The 18,917-nt window shown below is 39.3% G+C and overlaps 1 protein-coding gene across 5 annotated transcripts in view; it reads left to right on the top strand.

Moving 5' to 3' along the window:
* LOC124780762 (protein transport protein Sec24C) overlaps positions 1 to 18,917 on the top strand; it is a 131,702-nt gene that overhangs the window by 94,629 nt on the left and 18,156 nt on the right. For all 5 annotated transcript variants that reach the window (XM_047253806.1, XM_047253808.1, XM_047253809.1 and 2 more), the window contains 3 exons: positions 7,459 to 7,585; positions 15,968 to 16,128; positions 18,173 to 18,352. In XM_047253806.1, coding sequence (XP_047109762.1) covers positions 7,459 to 7,585; positions 15,968 to 16,128; positions 18,173 to 18,352 — 468 coding nt within the window. The remainder of the gene's footprint in view (positions 1 to 7,458; positions 7,586 to 15,967; positions 16,129 to 18,172; positions 18,353 to 18,917) is intronic.

Raw genomic sequence — 18,917 nt, 5'->3', positions numbered from 1 at the left:
CTTCATCTTGGGCTTCAAGGGAGATAAATTACCCGAGAAGGTCAAGGTGATGGTCTACTGCTGTGATGTAAAGCCCTATATCCCTCCTCCAATGTGGTGCTTTAAGTGCTGGAAGTTCGGCCATACGTCTTCCCACTGTACTTCCAGCGTCACATGTCGAGATTGCAGACTCCCATCACATCCCAATACTCCATGTGCCCCACCTCCCATCTATGTCAACTGCGGAGAGTACCATTCGCCTTGCTCGCCTGACTGCAGGATTCTCCAGAAAGAAAAGAAAGTCATGGAGTACAAAACGCTGGACCAACTGACCTACTCTGAGGCTAAGAGGAAATTTGAACGCCTACATCCTGTACGTGTGACAGTCTGGCGCCGCTGCAACAACAGTTCTAGCCCCATCAGCTCTGCCAACCCCAGTCACCTCTCAGAGCCAGAAGAATACACCTGCCCCCTTGATGGTGGGGGCACTTCATTCCCTGTTGCGACACCTACTTCAGGAGCAACACCCCCCGTCCCCAACCATTGGGGATATCAGTCCTCACTTCTGACCCGGAGAAGCGTAAGTCGTTTTCGGCTCCTGTCACTAGGAGGGGGTCCCTTGGGTCACTCCCTTCCCAAGTTTCCGCTAGTGGGAAAGATAACACCCACCAGTGGCTGAGTGGCTGAAGAGCCTAAAAGCAGCTGGTCATAGGGCTTCACACACATCCTCAGTCCTGTAGAGTAAATCAGTGAAGTTCTCCCAGCCAGGGAAATCCAAGGAGCAGCGAGAGAAATCCAAAAAGATGATCCCCAAGACCAAGGGAATTGTGGTGGCACCCACACCACCGCTACCTACAAGCTCTGAATCTGTAGATGAAGTGGAGATTCTGGCGTCCACTGAGGACCTATATATCGCTGGACCCTCAGACACAATGGATATAGACTGCTCAGGCAAATATTCGGTGGCAGCAGATGACCCTGAGATGTAAACTGCCTCGTTGAATGTTCCATACCTTCACAGTCTCACAATGACGTTTTCCTCCAGTGGAATTGCGGCGGTTTTTTCCACTGTCTGGCTGAGCTATGGCAACTGTTAAGCTTCACACCTGCTTTCTGCATTGCCGTCAAGGAAACCTGGTTCCCGGCAATGCGGACCCCTGCCCTCCACGGCTATAAGGGATATTACAAGAACCGTAGTGACTATAATAAAGTGTCAGGTGGAGTTTGCGTTCATGTCCTAACCTCAGTCTGTAGTGAACATGTGCCCCTTCAAACCCCCTCTTGAAGCTGTGGCTGTCAGAATAACGACGAAGCAGGAAATAACTGTTTGCAATGTATTCTTCCTCCTGATGGTGCAGTATCCCTCAATGTATCAACTGAAGTGATTGATCAACTGCCGCCCGTGGGCCGCTTGTGGCCCAGATCATGTTTCTGTGCAGCCCGCGACCCTCCTCAGCTTTGCACGGGTAGCATTAGTTATCTACTCGTCTGGCGTAGTTGTATTTTGTTTACGGAAACTGCATAGAATTGTGATTAAAGTCGGAGAAGTAATTAGGTAACTGAACACCATCCACCACTTTCATTTAACGTGCCACTTGCCAGTGTTCCACAGTGCTAAAGGCATGAGCGGCCTGCTAACCAACAATGTGAGCCGTGCATCAAGCGCGCTGCATGCCCATGGCCGCTTGTTTGTCGGCAGCGGGCTTGTCTCGCAGCTGCTTCATTGTTAGCTTTGTCATGTCAGTCGTGAACTAAGTTTCGGTGCCCTGAGCATTCGTCGCATATTGAGTGTATTTGTGTTCATATTAGTGGATTAAATAATTGCTGATGTACCCTCAAGAACAGTGTCCAAGAGGAAAATATGTGAAGAGAAAAGAAGTTTCCAAGAAATATGGGAAGAAGAGTTTTGCCTTATATGTGTGCACAAAGAAGATACTGCTACTTGCTCAATATGCCGGGATACTATTGTGGGACTGAAGAGATACAGTTTATTTTGCCACTACACAAGCAAGCACAATTCATTTACAGTAGCTTTTCCTTTGAGTTCAAATGAAAGAAAGGAAAACATTTCTCATCTAAAATCTACCATTCATTGTCAACAAAACGTTATGTTAGCAGCACTTGGGCAAAGTGAGGCTGTCACAAGAGCATCATACCAAGTATGTAATATTCTGGCAAAAGATATGAAAGCTTTCACTGCTGCTGAATTAGTGAAGCAATGTGTGATGACTGTTTCTGAAACTTTGTTTCAAAATTTCTCGAACAGTAAACAAATACCAGCTGAAATAAAAAAGCTCACACTTTCAGAATCTACATGTTCACGTCGTATAGAAGATATTTCAAAATGTATGTTTGAGGCAGTAATTAATAAAGTCAAACTATACAAATACTTCAGCTTGCCTGTGATTCCAGTACAGATTTAGCTTCAATGGCTCAGTTTTCATTGTTTGTGTGTTACTGCACACAATTTTTAGCAATTATAACCATGAAAGCTCACACAAAAGGCTGTGATTTTTGTGGGTGCAATTAAAGAATTTGTAAAAAAAAAGACTTATCTATGAGCAAATTAATATCAGTATGTACCGATGGTTGTCTGTCAATGATATGTGTCAACAGTGGTTTGATAGCACTGATTAAGAAGGAATGGAATTTGCCAAATTTACTCTCCATTCACTGCTTACTGCATCAAGAAAGTTTGGCATATCAAATTTCAAATACCAAATTGAAGAATGTTATGCAAACAGTTATGTGTTAAAAGTTTGATTCGTGCCCATGAACTTAATCACCGAAAATTTAAAGAACTTCTGCAGGGATTGCAAGCTTGTTACAGTGATGTTCTCCTACATACTGCTGTCAGATGGCTAAGCAAAGGAAAAGTGCCTAATTTTTCAACTGTTGCTATGCTCCAGTCAGGCTTAACTATCGCTGAAACTATTTACCAAAACATGAAAGAATATTTGGAAGAAATAAAAAGTAGATTTGCAGATGTTACAAATATTCAAAGCTGTTCTATTCTCATAGAGAACCCTTGGCATGTTGGACATGATGATCTCAAATCATTCTGCCAATTTGGATTTCCTAAAACCAATTTGCTAAATGAAATAATCGATCTTCAGCATGACACACAGCTTAAAGCTCTGTTTATAGAACATTGTGAAACACAACAGTACACTGAATTTTGGAAATGAATGCTTAACAATTATAAAAATTAACGAGACTATGCTCAGTTCATTTTAACACTATTTCCTTCAACTTACCTTCATGAAGCTTCACTTCCAGAAATGAAGTACCTGAAAAATAAATTTAGAAAACACAGTAGGCTGGCAATGGCAAGGAAAGCGTTTCTGAAGAAGAGAAATTTGCTAACATCCAGTATTGATTTAAGTGTCAGGAAGTCATTTCTGAAAGTATTCGTATGGAGTGTAGCCATGTATGGAAGTGAAACATGGACGATAAATAGTTTGGACAAGAAGAGAATAGAAGCTTTCGAAATGTGGTGCTACAGAAGAATGCTGAAGATTAGATGGGTAGATCACATAACTAATGAGGAAGTATTGAATAGGATTGGGGAGAAGAGAAGTTTGTGGCACAACTTGACCAGAAGAAGGGATCGGTTGGTAGGACATGTTCTGAGGCATCAAGGGATCACCAATTTAATATTGGAGGGAAGCATGGAGGGTAAAAATCGTAGAGGGAGACCGAGATATGAATACACCTAAGCAGATTCAGAAGGATGTAGGTTGCAGTAGGTACTGGGAGATGAAGAAGCTTGCACCGGATAGAGTAGCATGGAGAGCTGCATCAAACCAGTCTCAGGACTGAAGACCACAACAACAACAACAGTGGGGATTGCATGCAGCCCAAATGATGCAGATATCAATGACATAGCCTAAAAAGTTCAACATCACGAGTCACGTTAATGAAAAAATTATATATTTGTATTTACATTTGTTTTGAAATTAAAATGAATAAAAACCAGATTCAATTAGAGACTTGTAGCTTTCTTATATACCCTGTTGCATGGGCAGTGCATCTGTCCTTTTCTTATTTTTTAAATTTCTTATTTCTTTGGACATTTTTTGAAAGTTTGAGATTAATGTAATTATAATAAAGTTTTTGTGGCCATTTGAATAATGTAATATAATATTTTAATAATACGTCTATCTCATCTTGCATGAAAGTACTTTAAATTAAATTTCAGGAACAAGATACACTGATCCCAGATTTGATTTCAGTAGTGGCTCAAAATTACTAGTAGTTCCCTTCCTTCCCTTCACTCTTCATATGCTCCTGCCTAGCTACATGAATATTGTAAGATTATGCAAGTCATGTGAATTTTATTTTCACAGAGATAATTAAACTGAAATGAATTAGTGAAATGCACTGTATGCTTTTTTCCAGTTTATTGAAATTTGATCAGCAGCATTTGATGCACTTTTCAACACTCGTAAACATGGTGACGGTCGTTCTGTGAAAGTCTGTGAATGGCACATGTCATCGTTGACTCATGCTGCCTCAACGATTATTCCAGTCGGTCTCAACACTTGACTCCTGTGAAGACTGACTAAAAATGTAATTGTTGACACCGTGACACAACTACTCGTATGTCTCCTACAAATATATCCCTCGTACTCTAATAGCTGTCAAACCGGCAGATGGATATTTAAAGATCTTTTTCCCTGTATTGCAGAATTTCAGTGTCATAAACATGGCTTATTGTTGTCAGCAACTGCACAGCAATGTTATTTGGCAAAGGAATCGCATACATCCAACAGTTGTGAGTGGTTTGTTTCTGAAAGTACTATTTCATTTCAACAGGTGCTAATGTTTACAGTTTCTGAAGAATGATAAATGATATATATCCAAATCCGGTAAAGAATAAATGGTTTGCAGCTGTCGGCTTTACTTATCTCCTTCATCAAATGAAAAATATACTGGAAGAATTGTAAGTAGGAGTGCGTAAAGTTGTTCTATCACCTTTACAGGTGCCACTTGGTACAGTGGCAGATACATTTGTTGTTGCTGTGGAAGGGGACGTAATAATGGAAATGTCTTCTTGTTTTTCTCAGTGCTGACATCAAATGGGTGCGTGTGCCTCATGCTGTGTGTTTGTTTGTTTGTTTGTTTGTTTGTTTATCCTCCACTTCTCCTCCCAAACCCTTGGATCAATTTCAACCACACTGATACACACATTATTTTCAATCTGTAAAGAAATATTATGGGGTAAGCAAAGGCAACGTCTTATTGGGGTGGGGGATGGTAATGTGGAGGGAGAAGGGGGAGGAGGACATGGACACATACAGGGGGAGTGCAAAATAGACAGATAAAAGGGTGAACAGATAGTGAGTGAGGGGTAAGTCGAGATGGACGACAGAGTGAAGGACAGAAGAGACAGAATAACATAAGATTGGAATAAATACATATCTAGGCAATGCCAGGTATCTCATCTAGTATGAAATAGAATTAATGCTGTTGTAGTTCAGTCAAGTGAATTGAAGAATGACTTTAAAAACATGTAGAAAACAGTTGTGATCGTGTCTCATGTTACACAATACATTGAAGTATAAGTCCATTGCTGTTATTAACCATCTGTTCACAAAGACAACGCAGCAACATTTTGTCAGGCAATTACAGTGTTACAATTTATGGGTCATTTGAGGGTGGCAACAATCTGAAACAGAGAACATTCTACACGTAGTGGTCCGAATGGTATAGACTTTGATAAGTGCTAGAAAGTCAGTGGTAAACATCTTGCTTCTTTAGCATAGCTAGTCTATTGGAGGTTCATAACACTCCATTTACATGGTTTGCCAGTTAATAAAAAGATTGGAAATCTGCAGCCCGAGGTGCGACATCATATTGTTAGTTTTGGCCCAAAAAAGTTTGATGACCACTGCACTTAACCTTTCCTACTTTTGGGTGATTTTAACGCCCATAACCCCTTGTGGAGTGCACTGTGCATACTGGCTGAGGCAGAGACTTCGAAACTTTGTCTCAGTTCGACCTCTGCCTCTGAAATACTGGGGCCGCTACACATTTCAGTGTGGCTCGTGGTAGTTACTTGGCCATTGATTTATCAATCTGCAGTGCAGGACTTCTCCCATCTATCCACTGGAGAGCACATGATGACCTGTGTGGTACTGACCACTTCCCCATCTTCCTGTCACTGCCCCGGTATCAGGCCCACGGATGCCTGCCTAGATCGGCTATAAACAAGGCGGGCTGGGAAAGTTTCACCTCTGCTGTCATCATTGAATCTCCCCCACACGGGAACATCGATGTGATGGTTGAGCAGGTGACTACAACAATCATTTCTGTGTTAGAAAACATGATCCCTCGCTCTTTAGGATGCCCCCAGTGAAAAGCAGTCCCTTAGTGGACGCCGGAAGTCGCTGAAGCATTACGGAGTGTCGGTGAGCTGTACAGTGACATAAGCGGCACCCGTTTGAGGAGCACCTCATAGCCTTTACACGGCTCCGTGCCCACGTTCGCCAACTTATCAAATGACAGAAGCAGGAGTGTTGGGAGAGAGAAGACTCGACCATTGGGTGCCACACGTCACCTTCCGAAGTCTGGGCAAAGATCAGACATGTTTTCGGGTGTCAGATCCCAACAGGTGTTCCCAGTGTTAACATAAATGGCGTGTTATCTACCGACGCAAACAAGATTGCTGAGCACTATGCTCGAGCCTCTGCGTCAGAGAATTAACCCCCCAGCCTTTCGCACTCTCAAACAGCAGCTGGAAGGGAAAGTCCTCTCGTTCACTACACACCACAATGAATCCTATACTGCCCCATTTACAAAGTGGGACCTCCTCAGTGCCCTTGCACATCGATGCCAACCTGCTTATTTTGGTAGCCGTCGGCCAGTTCAGGAGTTGGCGCATTACTTTCAACTGTTGCCAAGCTCAGATTTCCACCATCTTGGCATATTGCATTTTGTAATGAATTTTCAACAATGGCCATTTCCTTTGACTTCATTGTGAACAGTGATTAGTAAAATTTTGAAAAACAAATTTTCAAAAATGGAATTTTGTTTGTATCGGTATCCTTAAATTAAAGCAGTTTTATGTGCATTTTCATGAATGAGCCTAATTATTCTCTGGTACAGTCTATTGATACAGTCTTACAGGATGTGAAAGAATTATTTTGCACCTTAATGTGGACTTTCTCTACACACACACACACACACACACACACACACACACACACACACACAGAGAGAGAGAGAGAGAGAGAGAGAGAGAGAGAGAGAGAGAGAGAGAGAGAGGGGGGGGGGGGGGGGTGCTACTTTTTCCTGATGCCATGGCTGGAATTCCATGTGTGCCAATCCATATTCCAGCCTAGGATTGTCCTTCTTCATTTCAAATTTATTTTTTAACCAATAAACAAGCTGTAAACAGTATCGGGGTTTTACTTATTTCACTTATAATAGAAAATGTTGGTTAATGAGGAGTAGATAATATATTGTCTTTTCCAGGCTGCAGAATGTGCTGGCAAGCTTCTGGTGTTCAATTCCTCACTGCCAATTGCTGAAGCCCCTGGTAAACTCAAGAACAGGGATGATAGGAAGCTGCTCGGAACTGAGAAAGAGAAAACAGTCTTGGGTATGTCTCTCTTCACATTTTGCTGCAGTAATGATAACATTGTCAGATTAGCTTTAACCACATCATAGTCTCTGAATGCTCTGTGTTTTTAAGCTACAAAAGTGTGTTTTATTAAACAATGGAAACTCTGGGATGGAAGTCAACAATTTAAGTAAAAGATAGATTGCTACTTACTGTAGAGTTGTCAAGTTGCAGACAGGCACAAAATTAAAGATTTCGGTCACAGACTTCATCAGGAAAAGAAACATATGCATACACACATCAATTCACACAACAAAGCACACCTCACACACGCATGACCACCATCTCTGGCAGCTCAACCAGTTGAATTTTTGTCTGATCTGCCAGAGATGATGGTCATGTGTGCATGATATGTGCTTGCTTGCTTTTTGCATGTGCTCTGCCTTTTCAAATGTTTCTAGAGTAAAAGTGCTCAGATATATTTAGCACTGCTGTTGCAGATGTTCTTGGAAAAATCATAGTTTTCATAGAAGAAATTTGCAAATGAGAAAGGAAGTCTTGAATGGTAGTACGGAAGGCTGCCACCAGAAATGAAGACACTACTAAAGGGTTAGATACATAAACTTGGCTGTTAAATCAGCTGAAGTGCAGAGACAGCAGATTACAGATAAATAGGTCTTGTAAGTAGTTTGGCTCTTTAGACTGAATCTGGTATGTTTCACAACATTGCATTGCGAAGCAAGAAACAAAAGTAGTGTCAATAATTGGTCACTAAATGAATGAGAAATTACATATATTTTACATGTTGGGTAATTACTGCAGTAAAAGAAGTCAACTTTCCAGGTTGGCAGCTGTGTAGGAAATGTGTAATTTCTGTGGTTGGCTGATGCAAGCACTTCAGTTTCAGCTGCTTCATTTTCTTTAAATTTCCAAATGCTATTAACAATAAAATCCCCGAACTGTCAAAGAGCACACTGTATCTCTAAAAAAATTGCCGCTTTGCTGTTTGTAAGGTTTCTAATTAAGATATCTGTTTGGTGCAAAAATTGGCAATTGACTGTAAATAATAAAAAGTGAGGTCATCCACACAAGTGCTACAAGGCATCCATTAAACTTCAGTCACATGATAAATCAATCAAATCTAAAGGCCATAAATTCAACTAAATACCTAGGAATTACATTTACAGACAACTTAAATTGGAAAGAACATAGAAAATGTTGTGGGAAAGGTGAACCAAAGATCGCATTCTATTGACAGAACACTTGGAGGATGCATCAGGTCTAGTAAAGAGACTGCCCACACTACAGTTGTCCATCCTCTTTTGGAGTACTGCTGCATGGTGTGGGACCCTTACCAGGTAGGATTAATGGAGTACATCAAGAAACTTCAGAGAAGGGCAGCAATCATGTATTATCAAGAAATTACAAGAAAGACCAAAAACCATCCAGTCATTTTTAAATTTTAAAAAAAAGTGAAAGAAAATGAAACTGATATTGGCTGTTTGCCATAATATTGCCTCAGTATGCAGTGCAAAAACCTGTTGAACAGCAATTTGACATAGTGTGTCCACAAGTAGTGATGGGTAGACATGTCGCATATGACAAGTCAATATTGTGTGCACAACATTGTCAAGCAGAAACATTGCAAAAGGATGTGTTTAAAAGAAAAATTCAATCCAAGTAAAAATTTTAAAATTTCATTGTGTTTTTGGAACATTACATTTTATTTAAAAGTGACAAAATATTTGGTGTCTGCTGCCACAAGACACAGAATACTCTACTGGGTCATGAAGGTGGGACTTCTTTGCAATGTTTATCCTCTTCAGGACAGGGAAGAGTTGTTAACAACCACCAGTTGACTCAAATGTAGACGTGATGTTGGCTACATTTTTATAAAGTCTTGGAAACACTTCTGCATATACATTGTAAACTAATAGCACTAACGTTCCTATCCTTGTGTAGTGTGTAATTTTGTAAATTTTATCACTTCTAATTGTGTTTCTGAAGGTACAGTATCTGGTGGAATTGAAAATGGGATGCTAAAATTTTAAATTCATTTTCTGGGCTACTGAGGTGCTGAAAAACTCCTGAAATTGGACAATATTTTACTGACAACTCAAGAAAAGTGTCTGGAGGTAATTCTAAGATGAAAGATAATCCAAAAAGTTTGGTTTCCTGTACCAAGATCCCTTTCAAATAGAATTTGTCCATTTTCTTGGAAAAGCAAACCTACAGTTGTAAATGGCGTGTCAGTTGTTCGAATGATGTGTGTTACTCTACAGATGCTGGAAACTAATCTGATAGTTGAAATTTAAACATGTGAAGAATATACAGAAGCTCTACTTACGATTTCTGCATCAAATTTACAGTTGTACTTCGCCCTTCCCCCCATGAACCATGGACCTTGCCGTTGGTGGGGAGGCTTGCGTGCCTCAGCGATACAGATAGCCGTACCGTAGGTGCAACCACAACGGAGGGGTATCTGTTGAGAGGCCAGACGAACGTGTGGTTCCTGAAGAGGGGCAGCAGCCTTTTCAGTAGTTGCAAGGGCAACAGTCTGGATGATTGACTGATCTGGCCTTGTAACAATAATCAAAATGGCCTTGCTGTGCTGGTACTGTGAACGGCTGAAAGCAAGGGGAAACCACAGCCGTAATTTTTCCCGAGGGCATGCAGCTTTACTGTATGATTAAATGATGATGGCGTCCTCTTGGGTAAAGTATTCCGGAGGTAAAATAGTCCCCCATTCGGATCTCCGGGCGGGGACTACTCAGGAGGATGTCGTTATCAGGAGAAAGAAAACTGGCGTTCTACGGATCGGAGCGTGGAATGTCAGATCCCTTAATCGGGCAGGTAGGTTACAAAATTTAAAAAGGGAAATGGATAGGTTAAAGTTAGATAAAATGGGAATTAGTGAAGTTCAGTGGCAGGAGGAACAAGACTTCTGGTCAGGTGACTACAGGGTTATAAACACAAAATCAAATAGGGGTAAAGCAGGAGTAGGTTTAATAATGAATAGGAAAACAGGAATGCGGGTAAGCTACTACAAACAGCATTGTGAATGAATTATTGTGGCCAAGATAGATACGAAGCCCACACCTACTACAGTAGTACAAGTTTATATGCCAACTAGCTCTACAGATGACGAAGAAATTGAAGAAATGTGTGATGAAATAAAAGAAATTATTCAGGTAGTGAAGGGAGACGAAAATTTAATAGTCATGGGTGACTGGAATTCGAGTGTAGGAAAAGGGAGAGAAGGAAACGTAGTAGGTGAATATGGATTGGGGCTAAGAAATGAAAGAGGAAGCCGCCTGGTAGAATTTTGCACAGAGCACAACATAATCATAGCTAACACTTGGTTTAAGAATCATGAAAGAAGGTTGTATACATGGAAGAACCCTGGAGATACTAAAAGGTATCAGATAGATTATATAATGGTAAGACAGAGATTTAGGAACCAGGTTTTAAATTGTAAGACATTTCCAGGGGCAAATGTGGACACTGACCACAATCTATTGGTTATGACCTGTAGATTAAAACTGAAGAAACTGCAAAAAGGTGGGAATTTAAGGAGATGGGACCTGGATAAACTGAAAGAACCAGAGGTTGTACAGAGTTTCAGGGAGAGCATAAGGGAACAATTGACAGGAATGGGGGAAAGAAATACAGTAGAAGAAGAATGGGTAGCTTTGAGGGATGAAGTAGTGAAGGCAGCAGAGGATCAAGTAGGTAAAAAGACGAGGGCTAGTAGAAATCCTTGGGTAACAGAAGAAATATTGAATTTAATTGATGAAAGGAGAAAATATAAAAATGCAGTAAATGAAGCAGGCAAAAAGGAATACAAACGTCTCAAAAATGAGATCGACAGGAAGTGCAAAATGGCTAAGCAGGGATGGCTAGAGGACAAATGTAAGGATGTAGAGGCTTATCTCACTAGGGGTAAGATAGATACTGCCTACAGGAAAATTAAAGAGATCTTTGGAGATAAGAGAACCACTTGTATGAATATCAAGAGCTCAGATGGAAACCCAGTTCTAAGCAAAGAAGGGAAAGCAGAAAGGTGGAAGGAGTATATAGAGGGTTTATACAAGGGCGACGTACTTGAAGGCAATGTTATAGAAAGGGAAGAGGATGTAGATGAAGATGAATTGGGAGATACGGTACTGCGTGAAGAGTTTGACAGAGCACTGAAAGACCTGAGTTGAAACAAGGCCCCCGGAGTAGACAACATTCCATTGGAACTACTGATGGCCCTGGGAGAGCCAGTCCTGACAAAACTCTACCATCTGGTGAGCAAGATGTACGAAACAGGCGAAATACCCTCAGACTTCAAGAAGAATATAATAATTCCAATCCCAAAGAAAGCAGGTGTTGACAGATGTGAAAATTACCGAACTATCAGTTTAATAAGTCACAGCTGCAAAATACTAACACGAATTCTTTACAGACGAATGGAAAAACTAGTAGAAGCCAACTTCGGGGAAGATCAGTTTGGATTCCGTAGAAACACTGGAACACGTGAGGCAAAACTGACCTTACGACTTATCTTAGAAGAAAGATTAAGGAAAGGCAAACCTACGTTTCTAGCATTTGTAGACTTAGAGAAAGCTTTTGACAATGTTGACTGGAATACTCTCTTTCAAATTCTAAAGGTGGCAGGGGTAAAATACAGGGAGCGAAAGGCTATTTACAATTTGTACAGAAACCAGATGGCAGTTGTAAGAGTCGAGGGACATGAAAGGGAAGCAGTGGTTGGGAAGGGAGTAAGACAGGGTTGTAGCCTCTCCCCGATGTTGTTCAATCTGTATATTGAGCAAGCAGTAAAGGAAACAAAAGAAAAATTCGAAGTAGGTATTAAAATCCATTGAGAAGAAATAAAAACTTTGAGGTTCGCCGATGACATTGTAATTCTGTCAGAGACAGTAAAGGACTTGGAAGAACAGTTGAATGGAATGGACAGTGTCTTGAAAGGAGGATATAAGATGAACATCAACAAAAACAAAACGAGGATAATGGAATGTAGTCGAATTAAGTCGGGTGATGCTGAGGGAATTAGATTAGGAAATGAGACACTTAAAGTAGTAAAGGAGTTTTGCTATTTGGGGAGCAAAATAACTGATGATGGTCAAAGTAGAGAGGATATAAAATGTTGACTGGCAATGGCAAGGAAAGCGTTTCTGAAGAAGAGAAATTTGTTAACATCGAGTATAGATTTAAGTGTGAGGAAGTCATTTCTGAAAGTATTTGTATGGAGTGTAGCCGTGTATGGAGTCTAGCCATGTATGGAAGTGAAACATGGACGATAAATAGTTTGGACAAGAAGAGAATAGAAGCTTTCTAAATGTGGTGCTGCAGAAGAATGCTGAAGATTAGATGGGTGGATCACATAACTAATGAGGAAGTATTGAATAGGATTGGGGAGAAGAGAAGTTTGTGGCACAACTTGACCAGAAGAAGGGATCGGTTGGTAGGACATGTTCTGAGGCATCAAGGGATCACCAATTTAGTATTGGAGGGCAGCGTGGAGGGTAAAAATCGTAGAGGGAGACCAAGAGAGGAATACACTAAGCAGATTCCGAAGGATGTAGGTTGCAGTAGGTACTGGGAGATGAAGAAGCTTGCACAGGATAGAGTAGCATGGAGAGCTGCATCAAACCAGTCTCAGGACTGAAGACCACAACAACAACAACAACTACTACTACTTTGCCCTTCAGTGTGGCAAGGAGTTGCTGTCTTGCATCATACAGCTGTATTGTTAAGTTACATTTAGTGACATTGCATACTGTAGTTTTTCAGTGTATTAAATATATCCTACAAGGGTCTGAGGCAACTTATATTTTTTTTTATTTATTTTTTTTCAACAAATAAGAATTGCTCTTTCCGACGAGGCCACTTCTTCTTCTACAAGATGTCTGTGCTACTATCTTCACTATGAATTGCAAGACATTTATAACGTAAGAGGTGTTGAGTGCTGAAGAATTAGAGCTGTGTGTATGCAACACAAAAATGCTGGAATGGGATGATACTATCTGAATTCAACTTGGTCATTTGATTAGTAAAAAACTCTGATGAGTGTTATGCTGTTAAAGGTGATACACCCACACATCCTTCTATCCTCTGAGTCATCTTACAGCTAAATGCAGAAAATGAATCACATTGAGATTTTCCAGTTAATAGTATTATTCTGTTACATTCAGAGTATCATATATAATCATGTGTCAATTAAACATTTGTTGTGGGTATACATAATCATAAAGGAGGACCATGACTGTACATGAAAATAATACTTTAGTTTGTACCTTGCGGAATGTTTCCGAGCAAAGGCATTGTATTTCATTTTATAATGACCATGTTTGAAAGCAGCTCCAAAATATGTTGTTTGTAGTGTATTTGTAGATTCAAAGCCACTATAAAATGGCACATTTGGTGTGAGGTATAGAATTAAGTGTGATGGATGCTTGACAAACTAGAAATACATGTCAGCAAATAGAAATGCTTAATTGGTAATTACATCCTTGTACAAGAGCCTCGGTACCAATTTGTAGCATTGTTACTAAATAGTAATTACTGACATAATTAATTTAATGAAGATTTTAGTGTAAGCAGTATTACTTTTCTTCTGTTTACATATTTTGTAAATGAGCTGTTCATTCAGATCAAAGTCATTGGAGCCATTTACTTATATTTATCAGTTAATATACGAGGACCATTCAAATTGAAACAGTCCTTTGTGTTGTGCTGTGGGATGAGATGGTAGCAATGTAGTGTACTAGAAATGACTAAATGGTGATGCATTGGTAGTATATATTTTTGCATTATCCCACTATGGCAGTTACCTCGCAAGTCATAACCAGAAATGAGTGGGACGTACATGTCTGTGCTGTACATAACATTATTATTAGTTTTCTTGTGAAACAATGTGTTAGTCCTACAGATATTTTGCAAGACGGTGAGCAAAGTTTGCAGATGCTACACTGTCAAGGATGGAAGTGTTTGACTGGGCCAAAGTATTTTTGTGTGTTTATCCTTGAAAACAAACTCGCTACCAGTGCCTGGGATCAAGCCACTAGTGACAGCATTGCTGTCATTGACAACATTGTGGAAGATGGTGCAGGCTTCACTGTTCATGTCTAATCAGAGATAGGCTTAAGTGAAGGGTGTATTCACAACATAACTCTCAAAAAAACATTTTGGGTATTTCAGTGACTGTGGAGTCGGTCCCATTACTAATGAATGTGGCACAGAGAATTTTTTTACTTGCAGGTCTGTCAATTTGAGTCAAGCTGAGAAAGATGATGAATTGTTATGTGGAATGAACTGTGTATCTGACTATATATGTTGCAAACAAGACAATGAGTATGCAGTCGAAGAATTTCTCTTACTAGAGAAAATTCTAACTACTAGACTTTTGGGTTCAAGAAGCACACTAATCATTGATTTTGTCTCTGCAGGTAACAGTGACTGCTGCATACCATTGCAAATTGTTGCTTTCATGAAAGCTTCCTATCGCAGGAAATTATGCAAGCAACATACTGAGTGTATCAAAAAGAATCATCAGATTTTAAAAAATCATAGCTATTTTGTTATTTGAGACACGTTCGTGAACAGCATAATGTTGGAAAGAGCAAACTCTAAAGAGTTTTACACTGTTCCTGCTAGGTACCACAATGGCATCTGGAAGTGCATCTGTTTATGTGCCTCTTTTACCAACAACAATGAATGAACTGAGACGTCGCATAACAGCAGCTGTAACTCAAGACATGCTTGCTGTAGTGTGGGAACAATTTGAGTACCGCATTGACACATGACGTGCATCTCAAGGAGGGCATATTGAACACACATGGAAAAAAAGAACCTTTTTGAGTTTCCCGTTCGTCAAAAAACAAAATTCATTGTATATGTTTGTTAGTTTCAGAAATATAGACATACCAAATTCGATGATTCTTTTTGATACATCCTGTAGTTCTAACATTGTTCTTCAGCATGACTATTCATGAGTGAATACAGCAGCCTTAATCAGCTATAAATTCCATTACATTCACTTGACGTGTCTTTAACAACTTGCTGAAGTCCTAATTCATCCTTGTGACTCCTCCTCATTCCATTCTCTGGTGGAGGCAATAACCAATTAAACCTTCAGTAACAACATAGTGGTCTAGCAGAATGTGCGTATTTGAAGTAATGTGCCTCTCTTTCTTCTGATGAAGACATTATCTAGCTAGTAGAAAAGTGCATTTCTGGTGAAGCAAACTTTGTAGGAAGGTAATATATTGCTTTTGCAATTCTACTTATGACCAATGAAGTGAAGGAAAAAATTCCATTTTAAATTTGAATGAAGGCTTGTGATTACATGCTGCAGTTCTGTTAAAGTAGTTTGGATAGGTACAGTGTAATTTGAAGTGTGGTATTTTCTTTCAGCTCCACAAATAACTTTCTACAACAACTTGGGCCAGGAGTGTGTGGGAGCAGGCTGCAGTGTGGATCTTTTCATATTCAACAATTCTTATATTGATCTTGCCACCATTGGACAAGTCTGCAGGCTTAGTGGTGGAGAGATATTCAAATATACATATTTCCAGGTAAGGAGCAGTATTATATGCTGTGAGAATGAAGTATCTGTGAAGTTTAATACTGTCACCATAACAGAATATTCAAGACTGTTTAGATTTTTACTTAACAAGGACAATAAAACAAAAGCTAATTGACTGACAAAAGTAATAGCAGTTACAGTAATGGTGTTTTCAAATTAAGATGCATATTAAAATTGATTTTTTCCCCCACACATTCCAAAAAGACTGATGATTATTTATCACGTCCAGTTTCCCCCTAAATCAGGAAAATGTGAAAATTAAGAGAATATTGATAATAATGATAATGATATTGCTATATGACAACATGAGCAGTGTGTGAATGTTTTGTGGAGAGACAGAACAAAAGTGTAACAAATCACTAACTGTAATTATGTATTTAAAAGCCCACACACCATAAATCTACCATTGGGCTTCATCTTCAACTGTCTTCAGTGTTTGTCCACAAAGTACCTATTAAATGTTTTTTATTTCAGTCTTTGATCACAATATGAATTTTTTAGACGATAATCGGCTTCAGTCCGTAATGACCATCCTCAGATCTTTTTTACACCATGTCCTAAAGTGATTAGGCCATAATGGCATCGTCAAAACATGTAAATGTAATCAGCATAGCATCGTCATAAAGATCTGAAATAAGGTGTAGAATAGGCTGCATCGTCCACACCGTCATTATTTCAACTCATTGCAATAATGACTGTGTGGACGATGCGGCCTACTCTACACCTTCTTTTAGATCTTTATGACAATGCTATGCTGATTATATTTATATGTTTTGGCGATGCCATTATGGTCTAATCACTTTAGAACATGGTGTAAAAAAGATCTGAGGATGGTCATTACAGACTGAAACTGGTCATCGTCTAAAGAATTCATATTGTGATCAAAGACTGAAATAAAAAAATTTGACAGTATGGGTTCACTGTTTGTATACGCGACCATGTCGCAGTTGGTAAAAGTATCTATTCACCAATCATGTGTACACTACACTTTCCTTGGTATCTCTTTACCATTATGTTAATATTTTGATTGAAGCATTTGTCAGATTCTTTACTAAAAATTACCAAGATCATCAGGAAAGTAATGTTGATGATCATGAAGAAAGTGACGTTTAACCCTAGGACTACAGTCAAGCAGACTGTAGAATTCCAAAATCTTCTCATCTTACATGACGTAATTTGTAGCCTCTGCGTCCTCCAAAATAATTTGCACCACAATTCTAAGTGCAGTCCACACGCACAATTCACTCATTTGCAGTTTTCTTGAATGTGTAGACAATCGTAAATTTATTTAATTGTAGGCATATAAACAGGGCAGCTTGAATTTCTTAAAGCGTGATCGATCAAATTGTAACACTATAACAAAAAAAGGAGGCATTTACTGTCCCTGCTTAAAACTTTAAGAAATTGCTTTTGTGTAAAGGTGGAAATAGTATTTAGAAGGGACCAACCAGTCTGAGGAAACCACAGGTTGTCCTAATTTGCTATCTTAACCATACACTATTTGATATAAGCATTTTCCGTGAAGTGAGTGATATTTGGCTTCTGCTTTCTTATTTACAGACACACGGGTGGCAAAACGTGTTTATAATCAGTTCAGTTATGTGAGTGTATTGTTTGCACATGTAATAACTCATGACTTGGAATGATAGTTACAGGTACAGTGACCCAGTTATGTCCTTTTGTCAAGACAAAAATAAGCTAAGTTGCAGCAGTAAACTGATCATTAATCTGTTTGCCATAACTGAACCAATTTTCTGGCTCTAACTACTGTTCTGTTAACAGAGCTCAGTGAAGATTATTCTACAAAACAGCAGTGGAAAACACACGCCATTTAATAGCACAAAAGTAAACACTTCAGTGTGTTTCATCATATTAATTTCCTTGACCTTTAATACAAAATATTGAAGTCAGTTGCGATACAAGAGAGTGATTCTTATGTGTTCCAGTTTTATGAAGTCATGATTTTTACCCAGCTTTTTGAAACTTACCTGTATGCATAAAATGAACTGCAATTATGTTTTGGTTATTTACAGGCAGATTTGGATGGGGAGAGACTGATAGCAGACATCAAGCACGATGTCAGCCGACCTGTGGTATTTGATGCTATCATGCGAGTTCGAACGTCTACAGGTGTTAGAGCAACAGACTTTGCGGGTCACTTTTTCATGTCTAACACTACAGATATGGAACTTGCTAGTATTGATTGTGATAAGGTATTGATCATTATTTCCATGCTCTGTTTAAGATAAGTCATTGTAGCCATTTTACTGTCCTTTCCTTGCAGCATAAGGCACTTAATCAAGGCACATATTTTTCTTCTAATGTAATCATTGCTAACCTTATGCAGCATATGGCATTTTTAGTAATAATCATTGTGATAAAATTAGATTAGCTGACCTTCAGCTTGAGATTTCTTTTTCATATCTGTAGATTCCACTCACTGTTTGTTGGGCATATTGTTATGTGATGGAAAAACTAATGTGGACTGTATTTTTGAATTTTAATAGTAAATATATGCATAATATATCAACAACAATTATCAGTTTTTGAAAATATAATGTTGTTGAGTAGATAAAAAAATGTATTCACAAAGTGGCAGCAAGAAAATACCATACAAAGGTACTGAAATTCGCAAACTGTCAGAGCCAATGGTTCCTTCTGGCAAAAGAGTTGAAGGGGTAGGAAGAAGAGTGAAGGAAAAGGACTGGTCAGATTTAGGAAATGGGGAGAGCTTGGACAAGTTGCCTGGAACCCCAGGTCATGGGAGTCTCCCATGAG

Source organism: Schistocerca piceifrons, chromosome 1 (assembly GCF_021461385.2).
Source record: "Schistocerca piceifrons isolate TAMUIC-IGC-003096 chromosome 1, iqSchPice1.1, whole genome shotgun sequence".
Taxonomy (NCBI): Eukaryota; Metazoa; Arthropoda; class Insecta; order Orthoptera; family Acrididae; genus Schistocerca; species Schistocerca piceifrons.
The sequence above is the reverse complement of the archived record's forward strand: the minus strand, read 5'-3'. Positions and strand labels throughout refer to the sequence as shown.